The 23,274-nt window shown below is 36.9% G+C and overlaps 1 protein-coding gene across 6 annotated transcripts; it reads right to left on the bottom strand.

Moving 5' to 3' along the window:
- Positions 1-8,481: 8,481 nt before the first annotated feature.
- On the bottom strand, positions 8,482-18,007 carry LOC104903054 (tetraspanin-19). 6 transcript variants are annotated; one of them, XR_002040894.3, is made up of 7 exons: positions 17,690-18,007; positions 15,706-15,805; positions 15,195-15,275; positions 15,004-15,108; positions 10,145-10,332; positions 9,346-9,461; positions 8,482-9,017 (listed from the first exon to the last, which is right to left on the bottom strand). XR_002040894.3 is itself a non-coding variant. In XM_057391745.1 (6 exons), exons 1-5 carry the CDS (start codon positions 17,854-17,856, stop codon positions 10,168-10,170), a joined length of 618 nt encoding a protein of 205 aa, XP_057247728.1. In that variant the 5' UTR covers positions 17,857-18,007; the 3' UTR covers positions 8,482-9,004; positions 10,147-10,167. The 6 variants fall into 6 exon arrangements, 5 of the variants coding, with proteins under 5 accessions (XP_057247728.1, XP_010689328.1, XP_057247729.1 ...); XM_057391745.1 differs by lacking the exon at positions 9,346-9,461 and having other exon boundaries at positions 8,482-9,004; positions 10,147-10,332; XM_010691026.4 differs by lacking the exon at positions 9,346-9,461 and having other exon boundaries at positions 17,690-18,006.
- Positions 18,008-23,274: the final 5,267 nt, after the last annotated feature.

Genomic DNA, 23,274 nt, shown 5'->3' with positions numbered 1-23,274 from the left:
TTCCCCCTTTCCTTGTTGTCCTCGTGAACCATAAAATCTCTGGTAGGTCATCGATACAGGATCCTTTAGCTCCCTCGACCATGGTCTTTAACCTTTTAGTACAACCTTGTTAGCTGCCTTACCCTGCCTATTAGTTTGTGGTCGACTAACAACAGAAAATCTGGACTCTATGCCAAATAGAGAGCAGTACTCCCTTGTCGGACCATTGATGAATTGTGTACCATTGTTTGAAATAAGAGCTCGAGGGAATATGAACCTTGTGATTAAGTTTCTCCAGATGAACTATTATACTTGCTTCTCGATGATGGAGGCCAGTGGCTCAGCTTCAACTCACTTAATGAAGTAGTCGATGGCCACCAACAGGAATCTGCCCAAAAGCTTGTATGAAGAAGCTTGTGGGAAGGATCTTAACATATCCATCTCCCACATGTCAAAGGGTAACACAACTTGAATTGTTGTGAGAGGACTCATTGCCTTGTGAGGTAGGCTGGCGTGCATTTGGCACTCTTTGCATTTCTAGACCAAGCTCGATGTGTCCTCCTTCAAGGTAGGTTAGTAATATCCTACTCGAAGAGTCTTAGACGTAATGATCCTTTCCCCTTGATGCCTACCACATGCCCCTTGGTGGATTTCTCTCAACACATATTCCCCTTCCTGGAGAAGTGAAGCACCGAAGTAGGGGGTGGGTAAAGTACTTCTTGTACAACAGGTTGTCGTGGTATATGAAGCATCGAGCTTGTTTCCTTATCTTCTCAGCTTCTAGCTCGTTTTGGTTTTATCATCGCTTAGGTAGGCCACTATTCTGTACATCCAAGTGGAACTCCTATCTAGGGTCGATAACCCCCATTTGGTGCTAGGTGCCCTAAGTACCTCCCACATTATGGGTCGAGGGTAATAAGTCCTCGGTCAAGGTAGCTAGCCTCGATAAAGCATCTGCTTGTTGATTTTTCGATGGAGGGATGTGGGTGATGGTGAAGCTTTACCTATATGATATCTCGTCCTTTATTTTTCTGAGCTACATCTTCATATTGTCTTCCTTAACCTCGAACTCTCTCATCGCCTGTCCTGCAATAAACAAGGAGTCCGAGTGTGCTTTGATTCTTCGAGCCTTTGTCGTTTAACACAACTGAAGACCAAGTAGTAGGGCCTCATACTCGGCTTCATTGTTTGATGTTGTAAAGTCAAATTCGGTAGCATATTCAGTGCTACTCCTTTGGGGATCAATGACCAGTAAACCAGCGCCGCATCCAACTTTTGATGATGATCCATCAACAAATAATTTCTAAGAATCTTACTCACTTTGCTCGGGTCTCAAGTTACATTTTGTTATGAAGTCTGCCAGAGCGTTGGCATTGATGGTTTGAGGGGGGCTCGCATTTTATCCTGTAGGCAGATAGTTGGTTGACCCACTTAGTAACTCGACTCAATTGATTTTTCCCTTCGACGATCTTCTGGAGGGGTTGGCTTGTATGAACTTTGATTTGATGGCCTTGGAAAAAGGTTAGAGCTTCCGTTTTGCCATTACTAATGCGAAGATCATTTTCTCGATAGGAGGATATGTCGCCTCTGCACCGGAAAGTATGGCTTAGAAAATAGACTGGGTGTATATTCTTCTCTTACTCAGCGACAAGGATAACATTGGGAGCATTCTCTAACATGCTCAAATAGACAAACAACATCTCCCCTGGCAAGGGGGGACAAGCTTCGAGAGGTTGGCTAGATGCTCCTTTAGTTGATGGAAAGCCTCTTCCTCTGTGTCATCCCAGTTGAAAGTAGATTGCTTCAGTGTTTTGAAGATATGTAAGCTTTTGTCAAAATGTCTCGAGAGGAATCGACCTAAGGCTGCGACACAGCCGGTTATACGTTGTACTTCTTTGACAGTTATAGGGATGTTCATCTTGATGATAGCCCGAACCTTGTCTAGGTTGGCTTCAACGCCCCGCTCATCCACCAAAAGGTCGAGGCACTTTCCTCCTAAGGCCTCGAATTCATACTTCTCCGTGTTAAGCTTCATGTGTAGGTGTGTAAAGTGGATAGGGTATGTCGCAAGTCTGAGGCATGGTCATATTTCTTCTTACTGTTAACAATCACATCGTCAACTTAGACCTCGACGTTCCTTCCAATATGTTGCTCGAACATCTTATTAACAAAGCAATGGTAGGTGGCTCCAGCATTTTTTAAGCTAAATGGCATAACCTTGTAAAAGTATACTCTTGGGCTTCTGGTGAAGGCAGTATGGACTTGGTCTTCCTCAACCATCGAAATTTCATGGTATCGTCCGATAGCATCTATTGGACTTGGTCTTCCTCAGCCATCATAATTTAATGGTACCCAGCCGTTGAGTCCACCAACCTATCGATCTTTTGCAGAGTGAAGTCGTCCTCTGGACAGGCCTTGTTCAAGTCTTTTAAGTCAACGCACATCCTCCAAGTCTTGGATGCCTTTCGAACCAACACTACGTTCGCTAGCCATTCAGTGCATTCACCTTCCTTTATGAATCCTGCCTCGACAACTTTTTTACTTCCTCTTCAGTGGTTTTACTTATCTCGACTTCTTGATGTCGCAGTTTCTGCTTCAATGAGCGATGACCATCTTGGATGTTGAGATGGTGTACCATGATGTGGGGGTCAATGCCAGGCATCTCGTCAACAATATAAGCAAATACATATCGAAACTCCTTGATAGTGGAGATGATTTAAGAAATTATATCATCGGGCACTTGTTTTCCGATGTGTATCGTGCTGCTTTCTCTTCACCGGTACAAAAAATCTAGAGCCTGTAGAGGGAACTAGGGTGGCCGGTCAAAGGGGAGTAATAGGAGGGATTTCTTAACCTAATTATTCCTATAATTAGTCAATTAATCCGAAACTAAAGACAGATTGTATCTCTCACTATTTTCTCTTTTCTCTCTCTCTCTTTCAAAAGCCACGTAATATATACTCCAAGAAAAGAACAGTCATTCTTCTTTCCAACTAGCATTGGTGGAGTGTTGATCCAGATTGGTGGACCAAGTAGAGGAATCACATCTGAGGTTCTTTCTCCGAGATCTTGATGAGCTTTTGTGGAATTCACACATCACAGGTTATTTCTAAACTATTATGTGATCCTTAATTATTTGTGCATGAGATCATTTTTGAAGTGCTTATGAATTAGATTCATAGAATTCGGCTTATAGTACTTATAATCCTACAATGGTATCAGTTTTAGACCCTTGCATAGAGTTTTTTTTGTCATTATAATATGATTTATTTTGATGTGTTCATGACCAATTTTAAGTTGATTAAAAAAAGGAATTGAATTATTGATTAAATTATTTAATTGGAATTAGTTAAATAGAGATTTAATTTTCTTTATTTCTCAATAAGTGGCCGAAATTTTATACATAAATTCGACCTATTTTTTTTTTTTTGAAATTCAAAAATAAGGAAATGAATGGCCGAAAATTATAGATGCGGCCTAATTTTTTGAAAATAAGATAATGAATGGCTGAAAATTTGAAAATTCAAACCCTAATTGTCAAAATTAAAATTTTAATTTTAGGTCTCTAATTTTGGAATATTTTGAAATTATATTCATATTATTAATCTAATTTTCATAGTTAAATTGTTTATTTACGAAAATTAATTCATGTGGAAAGAGTTTTATATGAATTATAAATTAATTTATGTGAATAACCCAAAAATTAATTAAAATGGAAATTTATATTGATTTCAAAATTTATATTCATATAATAAATCGGATTTTTCATATTTAAAAATTATTTATATATGAAAAATCAAAGTCAGGTCAAGCTGTTGGCCCCCGTGTTTTCAAAATGATGGGTTTTTTTGAGAGCATGGAACGACTTGGGTTCCTTTATAGGGAAGAGTTGGATACTGATATATTCTCCATTCAGTTCTTGACAACTTCAATTAGTTCAGGATGACTTTCAACGTGAATGAATCTGAAAAGACTCTATAAGAGCTGCACGGGTTGCTAGTCAATAATGTGCGTAACATTCCCTAAGAACCAAAGAAAGAAGTTTTGATGGTTCAAAAGGGATAGGGCTTCAAGAAGAAATGGGCAGGCAAGAAGGACAAAGACAAGCAAGTTGTCATTGTTTCTAAAAAACCTATGCCAACAACCAAGCAAAAAGTAGCCGCGAAAAGTAAGTGCTTTTTACTGTCATAAGATAGGACACTAGAAGAGGAACTACCCTCAATACTTGGAGGGAAAGAAGTCATGTGCTTCCATTTCTGGTATAAATGTTATAGAAATCAATTTGACTTCTACTTCTTTATGGGTATTGGGTATTGGATATTGGTTGTGGTTCTCACATAGTAATGATGTGCAGGGACTAAGAAGAAGTAGAAGACTAGCAAAGTGCGAGGTAGAGCTTCACGTTGGAAATGAAGCAAGAGTTGATGCGCTTGCCGTAGGAAGTTACAGTCTATATTTGTCGTTTGGATTAATTCTAGAACTAATTAATTGTTATTTTGTTCCTTCAATTACTAAGAACATTATTTCGGTTTTCTATTTGGATGAGGAAGGTTTTTGTTTTGAAATAAAGAACAAGCGTTGTTTCATTTCCTATAATAACATGTTCTCTGCTAGTGCAAAAAATTGATTAATGGCTTATATGTGCTTGATAGGCTAGTGCAATTTTATAACATAGATAGCAAGAAACTAAAGTTGAATGATTCAAACCTAACCTACATTTGTCATTGTCGAATGGGTCATATAAACCAAAAGCGCATCCAAAAGTTACAACAAGATTAAATCCTTCCATCACTTGATTTCGAATTGTTTGATTTATGTGAATCATGCTTGATAGGGAAAATGACAAAATCACCATTTACTGGAAAGGTTGAAAAGGCCAGTAACCTCTTGGGCCTCATACATATAGATTTTTGTGGACCTATGAGCACAAAGGCAAAAGGTGGGTTTAGTTACTTCATTACCTCCACGGTTGATTTAAGTAGATATGGGTATGTTTACCTGATGAAACATAAGTCGGAATCTTTTGACAAATTCAAAGAGTTCCAAAATGAGATACAAGATCAACTTGGTAAGACAATAAAAGTATTGTGATCCGATCGTGGTGGCGAGTATGTGAGCCAAGAATTCGGTGATCATTCGAAGGATTGTGGAATACTTTCACAATTGACTCCACCATGAACTCCATAGTTACATGGTGTGTCTGAAAGGAGAAATCGGACCTTATTGGATATGCTTCGATCAATGATGAGTCTCGCTGATCTTTCGATTTCTTTTTGGGGATATGCTCTTGAAACGGCTTCACACACACTAAATAGGAGCCTGTCAAATGCTGTAGAAAAGACTCCATTTGAGACGTGGAATGGAAAGATTCCAAACTTGTCTTTCTTAAAATCTAAGGATGTGAGGTCTTTGTAAAGCGTTTACTATCAGACTAACTTGCACCCAAATCAGATAAATATCTCTTTGTGGGATAACCAAAGGAGACAAGGGGTTACTACTTCTATAATCGTCAAGAGAACAGTGTATTTATTGCTCGTGATGGTGTCTTTCTCGAAAAGGATTTTGTTTCCATAAAGACAAGTGGGAGTAAAATAATTCTCGAAGAAATTCGAGATGAGCAACAATTGAACGTGGTTCAGACCATGTCAGAGCGGCCCGACGAGATGAAAGTCAAGTTCATGAGATGACATAGTTCAACACGTGAACCTCCTACCGTACCACATGAATCTAGTTCAAGCGGAAATCTTCAAGATGTTGAAGAGAACATTTCTACTGATGCTCAAGCCCCTGAACTATGTAACCTTTTTTGAGTGACAGAGTAACCAATAAATACAGTAGGCTAAGCTCTTGGTGCATATTTAGTTTTGAGAACCTTGGGTGTAGATATGTAGCACAAACCCTCAAAAGTTCTAAGATGGTCTAGAACAACAGCAATATTGTAAAGCTTCTCAAAAGGTGAGATGTTGTTGAGGTTGGAGAGTGGCATTATGTTGATAAGATAGGCTGAACACATAATGTTATGACCCCAAAAAAGAGTCAGGAACCTTTGACTGCAAAAATAAACCTCTTGCAGTCTCTAGAAGATGCATGTGTTTGCGTTCCACCACACCATTCCGTTGTGGTGTGTTGGCACAACTAGTCTGGTGATGAATGCCTTTAGTGAGAAGAAGTTGCTGCATAGGACCTTCAACAAGTTCCTTAGCATTATCATATCTAATACCCAAAACATGTGCATCAAATTATGTATGAATATATGCAAATAAATGATCAAATATAGTAACCACATATGTCTTGTATTTCAACAAGTGAATCCATGTAAACCTGGTGCAATCATCAACTATAGTGAGGAATTGATTACATACTAAGAGTGTTTTAACTCTATAGGGTCCCCACATATCAATGTGGAGGAGCTTAAAAGGCTTACATGTCTTGATAGAACTTATTGGAAAGGATTTTCTGGTTTGTCTAGCAGGATGACAAATCTTACAGATAATGCCTTGAGAATAGTGCTTTACATTTGACTCGGGAAAAATAAGCTTCAATTGATCAAATGGTAAATGACCAAATCTAAGATGTCATAATCTGACATCATCCACAACATCAAAACAGGACTTTGGAGTAGCAGAAGGTACTTGTGAGCAAGCTACAACAACATTGTGTAAACCAGCTTGGATTTTACCGAGAAGAAGCATAGGTTGACCTTTATGAGAAGGGTCCTGAATAAAACATGCATCATGAGTAAAAGAAACATGACAATTTAAATCCTTGCACAGCTTGTGAATGGAAATAAGGTTGAACTGAAAATAAGGTACATGTAAGACATTGTGAAGAGTTATGTATGGACTTAACATAATTGAATAACTGTGTTGTATAGGTACTGTAGTGTCATACGGAATAGTAATAGTATGTTGTGAGCCAGTTACAACAGTATAGGTACGAAACCAGGAGAGATCATTGCACGTGATCTGAAGCTCAACTATCTAACAACCACTTTGTATTTAAACAAGAGAGAGCACAGATTACCTGAATTGATAGTAGCTGAATTGATAGTAGCTGGTAACTTGTTGAGAAGATTCATTAATTGATTATATTGTTCAACTGAAATAGTATAGAGTTTTGCATCACTTATTGAATCAAAGTGAGCATATAAGTTTTATAAAGCATTAGCTGCAAATCTTTTCTCTTTTGGCTTATATCTAGGTGGGAAACCATGAATTTTGAAGCATCTTTCAAAGTTATGTCCAGACACCTTACAATGTGTGCAGTAATAGTGAGATTATGTCCTTTTATTGCTAGAAGTAGATGGTCCATTATTGTTATTGTTGTAAGAATTCTGAGATGGAGGCCTATATTTGTTACTTTTGTCAGCTACAAAAGCCAAAGACTCTGAGTTAACAGGGATTTGAGTAAGCTCTTTATGCCTCTCTTCTTGTGCAAAGATCATTAGGATATTTCCTCTGACAGTTGCAAAAACATCATTCAGTTTCATCATAAACTGAATCAATCTGAGTTCCTGCTCTCTGGTGAGAATTCTTTGTGTCAAATTACAAGTACACTTAGTACAATTGCAATATGGAATTGGATTAGCATCATGCATCTCATCCCATAGTGTCTTGATTGTGGTGTAAATTTGAAATACACTCATAGAACCTTGTGTGAGATTTGCTAGCTTCTGCTCAAGTGAAAACACACGAGTCATTAATGACTGGCCAAAACGCTCATCAAGATTCTTCCATACTTCAAATGCGGTATTGAAATAAATGATGATTTTCTTGATAGTGCTATAAAGATTAGCATGAATCCAAGACAAAACAAGATTACTACAACGGCATTGAATCCAGTTCCATTGAATTTTACAGTAACAATTTAATTTACGTTTGTATCTAAAGGATGAATGTAATAGATGCTAGTAGAATCATGGTTAAGAGGCAGAGTTGCAGAAGTTGTTTCAGGCATTTTGAGAAGAAGTTTTGTGAAGTTATCAGAAGAATTTTTCGGAAAAATTAGAAGAGTTTCAGTTTAGCACATGTAGAATCATACAATTTATTCATAAATTGTATGAAGAAATAGTAGAATATTCAATTGTAGAACAAAAAAGATTAGAATAGAAGAGAAAAGGATGAAGAATTCAGATTCAAATGAATTATTGTAGTAAAAAAAACAAGCCATTTCAGATGATTTCAGATTTAAGCTAAAATCATAATCATAAGCAAAAAAACTTATCTCAAATAGCAAAGAGCGGAATAATTTTGACGAGAATTGTTCAACGAAAACATAATTAGAAACTTGTATTTAATCACTTGATTCCAGAGAAATCAAACCAGATATTGGCTTTCCTTTTGCAACAATTACACAAAAACTTTTCAGAGAAAAAATTGAGTCGGAAAAAACGATTTCCTGCTCTAATACCATGATAAGCTTTGCTAAGCTTAGAGAGAGAAAGTAATATATTTGAGAGAATCTAAGAGATTGAACTCATTGATTGATTGTAAGAATTAAAGGTGAGAGAATCTAAGAGATTGAAATCATTGATTGATTGTAAGGATTGAATACAATCTAGAGAGATACAAAGTATCTATTTATGTTACAGATCTATGTAAAAGAATTAATTAAAGGTAATAATAAATTATCTAACCAACTCATTACAACCTCTAACTAACATAACAAACTTAGAATAAAGCTTGTTGAGGAAGTTAGACTAAGCTGGTGGATGCGGTGATGAACCCGTAGCTCCAATATTAGCTGAGGTTGAGTATCAAGCTAGGTGGCTCTCGGTATTGTTGCAAATCCGATGGATTGTCACTTTGATCAATTGATAATCACATTAGTACTGAAACAAGGAACTCAAAGGAACTTTTACAAGCCTATGGAAGACTGAGGATGAACACATTACATATACACAAAATTTACATTCATTAAACACAAAAACAGTATCTCCTGGATGAATTAATAATCTTCATAAACGAAAATCAGCCATCCACAAGCTGTCACACCCTTTCCATGGAATCTTGGTAGTGAAGATTCAATCATCCAATATTCTAGAAAAAAGAAGACACTTGGTCATCAAGGGACAAGATGGGTAAAGAAACTGTATTTTTCAAAAACAGATATTAGAAGATATAATAAACTTTAAGTTTCTTGGCAACGTCCATCTTCACCTCCTGCCCCTACCCCTTGCCCCTGCCCTATATAAGCTAAATTTTTGATAAATTTATAAGAGAAAATTAACATGTTGCCACCTTTGAGGTAGCCACTTCAATTTACTAATGGCAGAAGCAAATGCTCTCCGCAACGGCCTCCAATTGGCAATATGATAATTGCTATAATGCAGATGAAGGTGCACATCTGGAAGATTCAGTTACTCACCGAAGATATTAGATGCCTGATCCAAATTTGTGACATCAACAACATCCGACATGTATCCCGGGAAGCAAATCAAATAAATTGTGGAGTATGTTGCATCCCTTGGCCATTTTTGTAGGCTTTACCACCATGTAGATTAGATAAACTAGGTTATTGTCATGACATAAGGCAGTTCAAAAAAGTGGTGGTTTTCTTGTCTATCGGAAAAAAGTCAAAAGTGTATATACAAAAGAAAGTGGCTCTGGTGCATGTGGAAAATGCAAGTCACCAACAAAATCACTAATTTTGGGGCGGTGGCAGGAGGTAAGGGAAGGGTACAGGGAGGAGGGAGGCAAAGACAAGTCAGTTCATTTATTAGGGAAGGAAGATGTAATCGTTAAAAAGAAAGCTAGATACATTATACTACCTCCGTTTCTTTTTAATTGTTACACTTTGACATTTTTCACTATTCACGAATTGCACTTTGACTCTCCTTTGTGATTTATATGTGAACAAAAACAGTCATGTGGGATCTTACTAGATTCGTCTTAGTATGTATTTAATTAATACGTACATTTTATAATTTTTACAAATATAAAACTAAAGATATATTTCCTCGAAGTTTTGTATTGGCATGCGTGAAAAGTGTAAGTGTAACTTATAAAAAGAAACAAAGGGAGTAATTAATTGATACATATTAAAAAAAACAAAAATGATATTAATGAGATTAATTCTCCTGCAAAGAGAAGAGCGAAGCAAGAACTAGCAAACTTGAAGACTGTTTGCTTTCATGCAAATAACTATTAACTACTATAAGACTTACCACATGAAGCCCATATGTTGTGGTCACTTATTAGGCATATAGAGAGGGTCAACAGCAACATGAGGCGGATTAGCAGAGTTTCTCAAAAGAGGATGCCTTGTAGAGGCATACTCCTCATCACTGTCATAGTATCTTTCTCTATGCGGGCCCATAGCTTTCAGCACCATAGCCAGCAGAAATGACAGTCCCTGAAACAAGTGTTCAATGTTGGTAATTGACAGGCAAAGAACAGCATATGATGCTAGCAACTAACTTCGCTTAGGACATATTGGAAAGGAAATATTGAAAAAAAGTGAAGAAAAGACGTTCTATTGATGAATACCAGACTACAGTAAAATAACAATGATAAAGGATTCAAGCTTTCGAGCGGCTTGATTCTCTCCCAATCAACTCTTATAAGTTAAACCAAACAGTCCACAATATCAACGTCTCTCTCTAATTTGCTCTATATGTAGAGAATTTCCCCTAAGAAACTACCTAGCTTATTCACCAAGCAACTAACAAATTAATTATGAGTTTACTACCTAAAGTGACTGTCTAAAAACATTTTTTAGACTTAGTAGGGGGGAGGGTGTCAATGGAATGAATAAGAAATAAGTAATAGGGAAATAACACTATTTATTTTCGCTCAATATATTGAAAATAAATAAGACCTCACGAATTTTTTTCACGCAGTCACAAGGAGGACAAAGGTTCATTTCTTGAAACGTATAAGGAACACTTTTTTGCATTAGCATTTAAACAACTTAAGAACAGCTAACAAAGTCTAAAGATACAAATTATTCATTCAGTCTCAAAACAACTTAGACAGAACTTTCTCTTCCTGTGTTTTGGATTCTTTACATTAGCCTGAGCACATTGGGCGGAACTCACGATTTCATATCTTTCCCTCTCCATTCTTTTCATTTCCTACCAAAAGTAAATCGGTCGAAATCCAACATTTCTTGTCATCCCCACCACTTACTTCTAGACCATAGAAAAGAGTCAAGCTTAACTTTACCTCAAAAAGAAAAGAAAAGAAAAGGAAACCATTTGTATTTGAAGGATTAGTAGGTTAAGGAAGCTCTCCTCCATTCTTGTTTAAGTAAGGAAAAAAATTTATAAGTGAATAATCTTACCTATGATTATTATAAAAAGTGTGGGCAATGGACGCAATGCCATGTATCCCTTCTTAAGCGATGACATCATACCATATCATCCTTTCTTTCATGTAAAAGCCTCATTCCAGATTTCCAGTTCAGCCACTCATTTAACGAAAATTGATCATTACAATCTTGAGCAGAAAACTTATGGTTTGAAATATAAGAGTTTTAAGTATCAAACCATAACACTGGATAGAAATAAAGAATAGGAATCTGAAGGTCGGATCATATTTGCGAACTTCATATCACCCAAGTTCCAACCTCAAACCCATCTTAATGTAGCATTTATATTAAGTAGGTAACATCGCAGCTTGAACAATATGTTCTTCAAGAAAAGAGAAAGTAAATCATTGATATGGATGCAAAGAAGAGATTAGAAGCATTCAACAAGACTTGTGAACAAGTGAAGGCAAGGATTGAGAAGATGAACATCCAATACAAGAAAAGAGCTAACAAGGGGCGCAAACAACATAGGTTTAAGGTTGGTGATCTTGTATGGATACATTTGAGGAAGGAAAGGTTTCCTAGCAAAAGGAAGAACAAGCTTATGCCTCGAGCTGATGGTCCATTTGAGGTAATTGGAGTCATTGGAGATAGTGCTTACCAAATAGACTTGCCAGATGAGTTTGGGAATGTAAGTGCTACTTTCAATGTGGGTGATCTATCTCCTTACTATGATGATGAGAATTTGAGGGCAAATTCTTTTGTGGAGGGGGAGAATGATATGGATGCAAAGGCACTTGTTAACCATGAGCCTATTGACTTGACCATGGACACCTTAGGGTTCCAAATCAAGAACAAGAACAAGTCTTGGCTTGTGTGATAACATGGGACTTAGAAGGAGGCGTGGAAAGGAGTGAAGAGGAGTCCTAGTTCTGTTAGGATTACTCCTTGCTTGATACATAGAATCCTAGTTCTGTTAGGATTGCTATGTTTATGTTTTACAAGATAAACATGTGACTTGTACATGTTATCTTTAGGCGTGTGTTTTACTAATTAGGAGTAGGATAAGTTTATGTTTTCCTAGTAGAATTAGTATAAGTTTATGTTTTCATAGTTGGATTAGCCTAAGTTGTACCCTGTATAAAGGGACCGATTTCTTTCAATAATACTTAGAGTGATTTTGAGTTATATACATCTTCTTGATTGTTTGCTTGCTAGCTTAACAATTGAAACCATTAATTATTCTTCAGGAGTGTTGAATACTTAGTGTTAAACATCTTCATTCAGGAGTGTTTTAAGAGTGTTTAGAGTTTTTATTCAAGTTTCAGGAGTGATCTTGAATAAATTCATATCCCTTTGTTCGACTTTATTGCTTGTTGTTCGAAATTCTTGGAGTCTTTTCTTCAAGATTTACATTCATACTTGATTATTAGACTTCTTGGTTTAGTAATCATATCAATCATATAATTCCCAATGAAGTAGAATGAGTTCCAATAGAATGAGTTGATATGAACCCAGCGAGTCAATTCCTCAAGGTAGTATTTGGAAACTTGCATTTCATTTCAAATATTCAAATTCAAATCTAGAATTTAAAATGTGAGAATTCAATTCCAAATGTAGTATTTGGTAAACACTAAAAATTTAAATACCAGAATTTGTAGATTTAAGTACAAGAATGCATCCTTCATCTTCATCTAGGCTTGCAACTACTCGCTTCTCTCTCCTCCACCACCACCATAATTGTCGTCGCCGCCTATCGCCACCTTCACGACCTACTCACCCATCACTTCACAACTATCTTCATTTTGAGGTTAAATAAATAGTGGCCTTGAAAAAGATGGTGGTGTAGAGAGAAAAGAGCATTTGGAGGAGGAGAGTGTGTATTTGTGTATTTGTGAGGTTGATGGCATGGAGCACGACATAAATCTGTAGCTAGGTAGCACGGATAAGGATACGGGGACGGTCATGTATCCGTGATACGCAGACAGAAAACGCCAAAACTAAAATTTTCGAAAATGGGTACGGCTTGAATTCAGTAAATATATTATTTTTAAAAGTTTCAGTTGCCCCTAAGAAATATTTTTGATTGTAATTAATAGTAAAATATTAAATAATAGTATTTCGTAATTAAAAAGTAATGCAATAACAAAAACTCTTATTATTATAAGGGTCGAAAAGTCAAAGATTAGATTAAGAAAAAAGAGTCAAGAAAAGCTAACAAGTGAGCACATGAGTTTAGCCTAAAAAAAAGAATTTGTGAGAAAAAGGAGAATAGTACAGCTGTGCAGCACCTAAATAATTTAAAATAAAAGGAAAAGGGAGGTATCAGACCATAAAACCCATCAATTTTTACAACAAGAGAGGAGTTCCTTTCATGGGAAACATCTCCAACGGCTGCGACGAAGGAGGAGCTGCAACGAAGGAGGAGCCGGGACGAAGGAGGAGCTGCCGGAGGTGGCAGCCGACGACAGTGGGCGATTTAGCTTCTTAGTTCAAGTGAGAGAGTACGAAATTTTTGAGTAAACCCTAGATCTGATTTTTGCCCTTCCATAATTCGTCCCCACACATAACCCACGTACCCACCCATCTCGATTCGTTTCGGGGACGAATCTGAGGCGAATTCGCCCTATCCCCATCCCCTGTACGGGATTCGATGAGGAGTACTCGTGCTTCATTGGTCATTAGAGTATCAAGAATAGAAATTTAAAATGACCACTCTTTAGGTTGCATTTCAAAATTCTAATTTTGGCCACTGCTGGTACTCGTACATCTCTTTTCCCTGCAATAGCATCCAAAACAGTACCAGTTCTCTAGAAAATCATTGCTTCAATTGATCCGTGACTTGTACATTTTCTTGTCGATAATCCATATCCCTAAGGAGCGCTCTTTATATCTACTATTATTGATTAGATTGGAGATAAAAGAGAGCTTCCCACTGTTAGCGAAGGATATCCTAATCTAGATAGACTCTCGAAGAGTTTTCTCCACTCCCGTCCAAGCAGAATGTGGCACCAAGAGGTGTTCAGACAGAGAGAGAGAAAGAAACAGAGCCACAGATTAAATGATAGGTTGGAAGAAACCACAATTAATTGATAAAAATTAAATAACATGTTTCTGCTTCCACCTGTGTCCCCATGCCCTTCTCTTCACCACAGTTCATGTCACTCAATTCTTTCTTTATTCTTCCTTCACTTTTGGAAATAAGGCATATGTCCAATAGAGCGTAAAACAGAACAATATTAGGTAAGACCCGCCCCAAATCTATACTATATAGAGGCATGTGATTCATCATTACAAGCAAGACTGCAAGAGTAATGACTGCAATCTAAATTCAGACTTGTTTTTGTAAAAAGATACATATATTATAGAGGTGTCACATAAAATGCAGAAGGCTGGACCTACTTCAAGATGTTATCAATAACATGATCTGTTCTAAGGCTCTGAAAAGTATTTCAATACAAATATACAATCAACAAGGTACTAGAAAGTTCAAGCAATTTTTTATAGCAGATAGCAGAAGATTCCTGAATCAAGCCACTAAGAGCATCTGAAATCTTAATTAGTACTTTTGGATGTTGAATGGTCAAATTCCGCAACAATCTTCTATGTGCATTTCAGTTTGCAAATGCTTGCCAATATTTTTTGCGCAGCATATATACATACACATGAAAAGGAGGAGCCTAGATGCATACATAGGTACGCCAGCAATGACAAAGAGAGAATTTTGTGATATAGACACATTAACAGAGACATAAAGATGAAGGGAGGAGAAACCTGTGCTGCCAGAATTGACAAGCCAATCCATTTGCAGAAATCAAAATTTTCACCTACAAAAACTTTCAACTCATGCAGATTCCCTGAAACATCTTTTGGGAAGTCCTGTACATAGAAAAATTATAAGTGTGTTTAGAATGCAATAATTTTGTCGAACCATCAGAGTTATAGGATGTATTTGGGACAAACACCTGCTCCCAGTGATGGTTCAGGAAAACATCTGCTGTTACAACACCTTCTAGCACGAGCAGTAAGAACACAATCATCATGTACTTGGGCATTTTAAGGCAAACAATGACCCATGGTATAGAATATATTATTTTCTTCAATGGAGCTCATAATAAGCAATGCAAGGAATTCCACAGCATTGCACATCACCAACAAGCATTCTATAGATTCATCATAAACAAGAAACCAAAGGTACAAATAATGTTCCTTCGTAAATGTAAGAAATTTTAGCTAATTTGATTCAGTGCAAAAAATCTTGTAGAACGGAAAGCAACACACACCCCAACTTCGAGAAATTAAATAAAATATATTCCTCATCCACAAGACTGAAGCTAAATAAAATAAAATGAATGCCAAATTTCAGATATTAAAATTCAAGCAATTTACAGGGACTATTTTACACTGGAAACAAAAAGTTGGAAGCTGAATGCCTCTACTCATGCTCTTAAATCAACCAACTAAAATAGAGGATACTAGATATAAACAGCATCCATTCAAAGTTTCTGCAGCAATATGACCTGAGCATGTAATCACACAAAAGATAACACCAAGTCCTAAAAAGGTATAGATGAACCTGCATGAAGTATGGAAAATGAAAGGGTTAGAAAAACCATAAGATTTCGGAATTACGAATGAAAGCACGCGCAATTCCTAGTACGAACAAACAAGCGATAAATCTGTCAAAACTCCAGACCCACCAGAAAAGAGATACACTCTCAAAATATTATTATTAGAAGAAAACTTGCCTTCTAATGACGACTCAAAACATTTAAATAGTCTTAGCAAAACCATAATACGAAAATTAACTAAAAACAAAACACTTGCACTCGTTGGCCAGAATCCCTTCCCGAAAAGGTATTTCATTAAGCATTACGACATTAGAGGTCTGACTAGTAGAAATCATTCAAGGCTTTTTCGACGATGGGCTTCTTCGTCGAACTGTGCATTTAACCTCCCTACGTCAATGTTGCAAGAGACAAACGCAAGGCTAAAAAGGCATATCTAATAATCAGGTTTAGCTCTCCATGTTTTCGCCAATAGTTAGAACTGAACAAGTAGAGATCAAATTGATATATAAATAGGATAGATATCCTTTGGTTGCTTCAAAAGCATTGTCTTTAGAGCAATGACATCTTATAAGATTTAGGTACTAAAGCAACTTCAACAACTTATATAGCCATGTTCCCACAGACCATTATAAGTGCTCTTTTGGTTGCAATGGGAATTAAATTCCCATAGGAATTTACAATTTGTGGGAAATTATTCCCTTATAAAATTCCTAGGAATTAGTCTAAATTGTTTGGTATCGAGAAGGAAAGTTGTAATTCATAGGAATTTATGTAAATATTGTGAGTGGCCAAGGGGAGGATAGGTAAATAAATTCCTACAATTTGTGGGAATTTCAAATTCCCATGAATTTTCATTGCCCTCATTTTCCACACATCCTGTTAACCAAAAAACTACCCAAATCTAAAAATCATGGGAATTTCTAATGCCTACATAATTTCCTATATACCAAACAATCACTAAGTCTATGTTGTATTAGGTCTCGTTTGGTTGCACTTGGGAAGTTGATCTTTTCTTGATTTTTCACTTCCCATGAAATTTCACTTCCTAGAAAGTAAGCAAAATTATTTGATAGGCTATGGGAAGATGGAATTCTCATGGGAAGTGGCACTTACCTAGGGGGAACTAGGTAAGCAACTTCCCCCATTGTGTGGGAACTATGCTCTAGTTAAACAAACATCTACTTATACTTGAACTTCCTTGGAACTTGCAATTCCTAGGCAATTGGATGTCAACCAAACAAGGCCTTATAGTACAATTTTTCCTCATCAAAACAAAGCCAAACCAGAACCAACAAAAAAATGCAAGGAAGAAACGCACTCCATCCCTAAGAATTCCACTTCCAACTTCTTTCAAAGAACATGAATTTGGAAAAGAAAAAGCTTTCTCTAAGCTAACAAAATATTTAAGCTTAAGATAATAAATAAATGCACAAAAAAAATTGACTAATTGACTAATCTAGAGATACCCAAGTATTATGCAGCATAATACACCAAATTGACTAATCTAAGCAGCTAATCACCAAATTGGTTTACGTTACCGTTTGTTCACCCAAAAAAAATTCACCAAATTGACTAATTTAGAGATACCCAAGTATTATACAGCATAATACACGAAAATCAAGGATTTATGAGTTCACAATGCATGAGAAATGTTTACGCTTTTTCATTTTGTTTTTTTGAGGGAAAAATGTTTGCGCTCTTTCTAAGTTGACGAACAAGTTTAAGCTTAAAAGAAGTAAAGTGCACCCGAAAAAAATTAATAACACCAAAAACACTAGTCCAGAGATACTCACTTCAATTTATACACAATAATTACATGGGTATGGCTCAAAATTAAGGATTTAGATGTTTTTTTCGCAAAATTCATGAAATTTTAAGAAGAGAGAGACCATGGAACTGGGTAGTCCGAATCATCGAAGGGAGATTGACCCGTTTGCTTCTGCCAAACCCGGATCATCCATAGACCGTAGATCACCATTGCAATCCCAGCCATTCCAACAATTGCATTGAACATTTTCATCACAGATTGGAAAAAACTCCTGATTAAACTCCCCATACTTTTTGTACAAAATCTGAAAACCCTTTTTATCCACAATTAATGTATGAAAATTATGAGCAGGTTTTTATATTGATGCCTAAATTTGAGTTTTGTTGAAAATGTGAACCCTAATCTGTTGTGAATAAGGCTAATAAGCCCAGAAAAGGAAAAAGAAACAGGTTTATAGAAAGGTTCACGGTTGTCATTATTTTTTGGGTTTTTCTACGTTATACCCTTGTGTTTCTTCAATTTCTACGTTTTACCCCAACTTTTTAAAAATTCCACACGGTACCCTCAAGCTTACCTTTTTTAATGCACGATGTCCAAACCGCTTATGAAATGTCATTAATTTCATTAATTTTTTTTAATTTATTGGAACTAATTTGACTTATATATAGTTTTAACCCTTAGAAGGTTATTCACTAATTAGATTCGTTCCACCGGAATATCAAAAATAGACGAAATTAATGATGTATAATCCGCGGTAGGGGCATTGTCCGTTGAAAAAGATAAGTTTAAGGGTACTGTGGGGAATTTTGAAAAGCTTAGGGTACAACGTAGAAATTGAAAAAATACAAGGATATAACGTAGAAAAACCCTTACTTTTTTTTTTTGATTTTTTTTAGGGGGGGGGGGGTTGTCATTACATAAAAAATTAAGTTTCAGGTTCAATAAGTTCTGATAAGTTCAGATAAGTTGCAATAAGGTTAAATAAGGGCAATAAGTTACAATAAGGTCCAATAAGTTTCAATCAGGTGCAATAAGCTCCAATCAGGTGCAATAAGCTCCAATAAGGTCTAATAAGGTCCAATAAATTCCAATAAGGGGTGCGTTCTATTCAACTTATTGGCCCTAAACTTATTGGACCTTATCTAAACTGAACTTATTGGAACTTATTAAACCTGATTGGACCTTATTCAACTTATTGGACCTTATTGAACCTGATTGGAACTTATTGGACCTTATTGGAACTTATTGACCTTATTCAAACTTATTAGACCTTATTGGCCCTGATTGAAACTTATTAGACCTTATTGGATCTGATTGAAACTTATTAGACCTTATTAGACCTGATTGAAACTTATTTGACCTTATTAGACAAAAATATTGACCATGAATAACATAAATATTACCACTAACGTAAATACTACCCCTCAAAAATTTTTATGGAGTAATAATTATTATAATTCGTCCTTTAAAAAATAATGATTATTAATTATCTCTTATGATAATTAATTTAACAAAAAAATTTACTATTTATATATTTGCCTATACATAACTTTCATCACTAATATATCTAATAGTCTTGTTTTAATTTTATAAAACACTAGTAGAAAATCAAAAATTGATTAACATTATTGCTAACAAGTTAAAATTGGCACATATGAAAAATTCTCACTTCACTTTCATTAATGTGAAGGTAAGTAGATAGCATTAACTCCTTCCTTCATTTCTTCACCTTTCTTCTCCTTTCATTAATGTGAAGGTAAGTAGATACTCTAGTGATGATAATGAAGCAATCAATTGATAGCATTTATATCTTTCATTGTTATTAGTAACGAAAACATGTTATCTCTAGTTATTTAAAGACGAATTGCAAAATATTGTAATTATAATTTATTATTATTATTGTTAACCTTAATTATTTGACCATGATTATAATATTATTTAATAATAATATAATCACCTAATAGTAATATGAATAATCAAATAATAGACAATAATACAAGTATAATACTATACATTGTGGTACTTTAATAAAAAATTCTAATAATAACATAATCAACTAGACATAATACAAATAAATAATAAAATAATAGACATAATACAAATAATTAATAAAATAATAGACACTAATACAAGTATAATACTATATAATCATTATGGTACTTTAATTAAAATTCTAATAATAACATAATCAGTTAATAATTATAGTGATATGAAATTATGAATAACAAAATAATGGACAATAATAAAAATGTTTATTAAACATTGACTATTTGGACCTTATTGGACCTTATTAGACCTGATTGAAACTTATTGGACCTTATTAGACCTGATTGGAACCTATTGCACCAGATTGGAACTTATTGCACCTGATTGGAACTTATTGGACCTTATTGGAACTTATTGCCCTTATTAGACCTTATTGCAACTTATCTGAACTTATCTGAACTTACCTGAACTTATTGGACCTGAAACTTAATTTTTTAAGTTGAACAGAACGCACCCAAAGTCTAATAAGGTCCAATAAGGTCCAAAAAGTCAATGTTCAATAAACATTTGTATTATTGTCCATTATGTTATTATTAGAATTTTAATTAAAGTGTCACAATGATTATATAGTATTATACTTGTATTAGTGTCTATTATTTTATTAAATATTTGTATTATTGGCTATTATTTTGTTATTCATATTACTATAAGCTGATTATGTTATTATTAGAATTTTTTGTTAAAGTACCACAATGTATAATATTATACTTGTATTATTGTTTATTAGTTGATTTTATTATTATTAAATAATATTATAATCATGGTCAAATAATTAAGGTTAACAATAATAATCATTATAATTACAATATTTTGCAATTCGTCTTTGAATAACTAGAGATAACATGTTTTCGTTACTATTTCGGGTAAAAACTTGTATTATGCAGGATTGATCGAGATTAAGGTTGATGAGGGCCGGATGCTCGAAGATCACTGGGAGACCTGCACAGGACGAGAGTTAGACTATCCCGGGGTGGATCCGGGATCGCCCCTCCGACGATCAAGTCAGTTGATGTGTATTAATTGGGATCTGTGAAGTGGATTGTCTAGAATTTCTTACCTCAATAAATGGGGATCTTCCCATTATTTATAGGTGTTGAAATGTGTGAAGAATGTCCCTACCATGTTGCCACAGAATTTAAGGCTGGTGGGTCCCACTAGAGGACTTCCATGCTGGCTGGTGGGTCCCACTGGGAGGACTTCCACGCTGGCAACGAGCCCTGGGGCCTTGGGGCAGGTAGTGGCCCATTAGGTCATATTGGGCCCAAACATTAGCCCCACGCGAAATATGGTGGAGGGACCACCGTCAATGCCGCGTGTTTTGCGGAAATCGTTCGGATGCTCTTCAGGGACCTCGCTCGAGGTTGCCCAGGGGCCAATGACCCTAGGTAACTCGAGGAAGTCAAGAGACTTCGCTCGAGGTTACCCAGGGGCCAATGAGCCCCAGGCAACTCGAGGAAGTCAAGAGACCTCGCTCGAGGTTGCCTAGGGACCAATGAGCCCCAGGTAACTCGAGGGAGTCAAGAGACCTCGCTCGAGGTTACCCAGGGGCCAATAAGCCCCAGGTAACTCGAGGAAGTCAAGAGACCTCGCTCGAGGTTACCCAGGGGCCAATGAGCCCTAGGAAACTCGAGGGAGTCAAGAGACCTCGCTCGAGGTTACCCAGGGGCCAATGAGCCCCAGGTAACTCGGGGAAGTAAAGAGACCTCGCTCGAGGTTACCCAGGGGCCAATGAGCCCCAGGCAACTCGAGGAAGTCAAGAGACCTCGCTCGAGGTTACCGAGGGGCCAATGAGCCCAGGCAACTCGAGGAAGTTAAGAGACCTCGCTCGAGGTTATCCAGGGGCCAATGAGCCCCAAGTAACTCGAGGAAGCTAGGGGACCTCGCTCGGGGTTACCCAGGGACCAATGAGCCCCAGGTAACTTGAGGAAATTCAGAGGACTTACTCGAGGCTACCCAGGGGCTGATCAGCCTTGGGTAACTCGAGGAGGCTCTGAGACCTCGCCAGTTGTCACTTGGGAGCCAATGAGTCCCAGGCGTCTTGTGGAGGCGACCTCACTCGAATTTACCCAGGGCCCCCTGGTTTACTCGAGGGGTATGACACCTTAGCGCTTGACGGGTGTCGATCTTGACGGCGGCGATGGCCAAGATATCCCCCACTCGATCTGGGTGAGGTGCCTAGGAAATCTTCTCCACTTACGCTCCAACGTCTTGATTTGTGCTCTTCAATGGCTGAATTTATGCCTCATTACTCTCTTTCCTTATTTAGCTGGACCGTTACCACTTAATGCTCTGCTCCAATCTCGCGTCCTTCGCTGTGTCTTCAAGTCATAATTACTTCGTCATCATGTCAGACGGCATCATGGCATCGAGTCGTCGCGTCGTTGCGTCAGCATCATCCTGTCAAAAAATTCACCCATAACAGTTTGCCCCCAATTGTTGAATCGGGGTGACACAAAACCCATGAGACAATAAGAATAATCAATAAATCAGATGAAATTCTATCTAAGTCATTAAGATATCAAAAATCACAAGAAAAATCTCGCTTTTGTCAATTATAGAAAAAATTCCCAAGGAGACACAAGGAAGGAAAGGAGATCCGTTTGAGCAGTTTATTTTTGGTAGTTCAAGGGTCTCAAAATACAAAAGGTAGTTTTCTTTTTAAATAGCCGTTTTAATTATAACCGTTGGCACGATTGTCATGATTACTCATTGTTGGCATAAATAACTTGGGCGGTTTAAAGATCCCAACTTTAACTCCAACTTCATCAAATCTTTCTCTTTCTTCAAGTAAGGCAATTTCTTTACTTTCATTATTCTCTCACCAAGAATATCGACGCTGACACCAGGTAATTTCCACTCTTCCGCTCGTTATTCCCTTTAATTCGTTCTACTTTCTCTTCTTCTACTGTTCTCATGGCATCTAGCAGACATATCATTAGGACTTTTGTAAAAAATCAAGAAAAATCGAAAGGGAAAGAGAAAGCTGTAGAACTAAGGGTAGAAAATGAGGATGAACTGTCAACGATATCAAAAGAGGATCTTTTAAAGTTCTTAGACTTAGGGAATTTGCCCAAAAGTACTATCATTAGGAACGCTGAGTCTGACGAACCACCAGAGTCGTGTCCCCAAAAATGGGTAGTGCTCTACGAATACACTTTCAAAATAGGCCTTAGACTTCCCTTCACCCCCCTGGCAAGGGATCTGATGCAAATTTACCAAATCAGCCCCGGGCAAATTATGCCCCAAGTCTGGAGGATTCTAAGTGTTATCGACAGGGTGACGACGTCGTGGGAAGAAGCCTTCACCCTTCACGACTTACTGTTACACTATGAGATTAGGGTCAAAGCAAAAAATAGGATAGCCCTACATGCAAAGGCGAGGTTAGAGCCTCTGGTCGGGGGAATACAGTCGAATGACAGAGGTTGGAAAAACAGGTTTGTGTTTGTGAAGAGGTCGTCGTTAGGGGAAGCTGGGACGTCTCTGGCTGGCGGCTGGAATACCGAAGGTGTGTTTGTTTTCAGTCTTTTTAAGTTCGTGTCATGTCATTAACACCACTCTTACATCGTTTCTACTGCAGGTCTTAACCCAAAACTGCTGTCGACAGTGCGACGAATCTCAGAGTCTCTGTGACAAATTTCTAAAGGTGCCAGAGGAAGATAG

This window comes from Beta vulgaris, chromosome 9 (genome assembly GCF_026745355.1).
Source record: "Beta vulgaris subsp. vulgaris cultivar EL10 chromosome 9, EL10.2, whole genome shotgun sequence".
Lineage (NCBI taxonomy): Eukaryota > Viridiplantae > Streptophyta > Magnoliopsida > Caryophyllales > Amaranthaceae > Beta > Beta vulgaris.
Note: the sequence above shows the minus strand (reverse complement) of the source record. Positions and strands in the feature narration are given on the sequence as shown.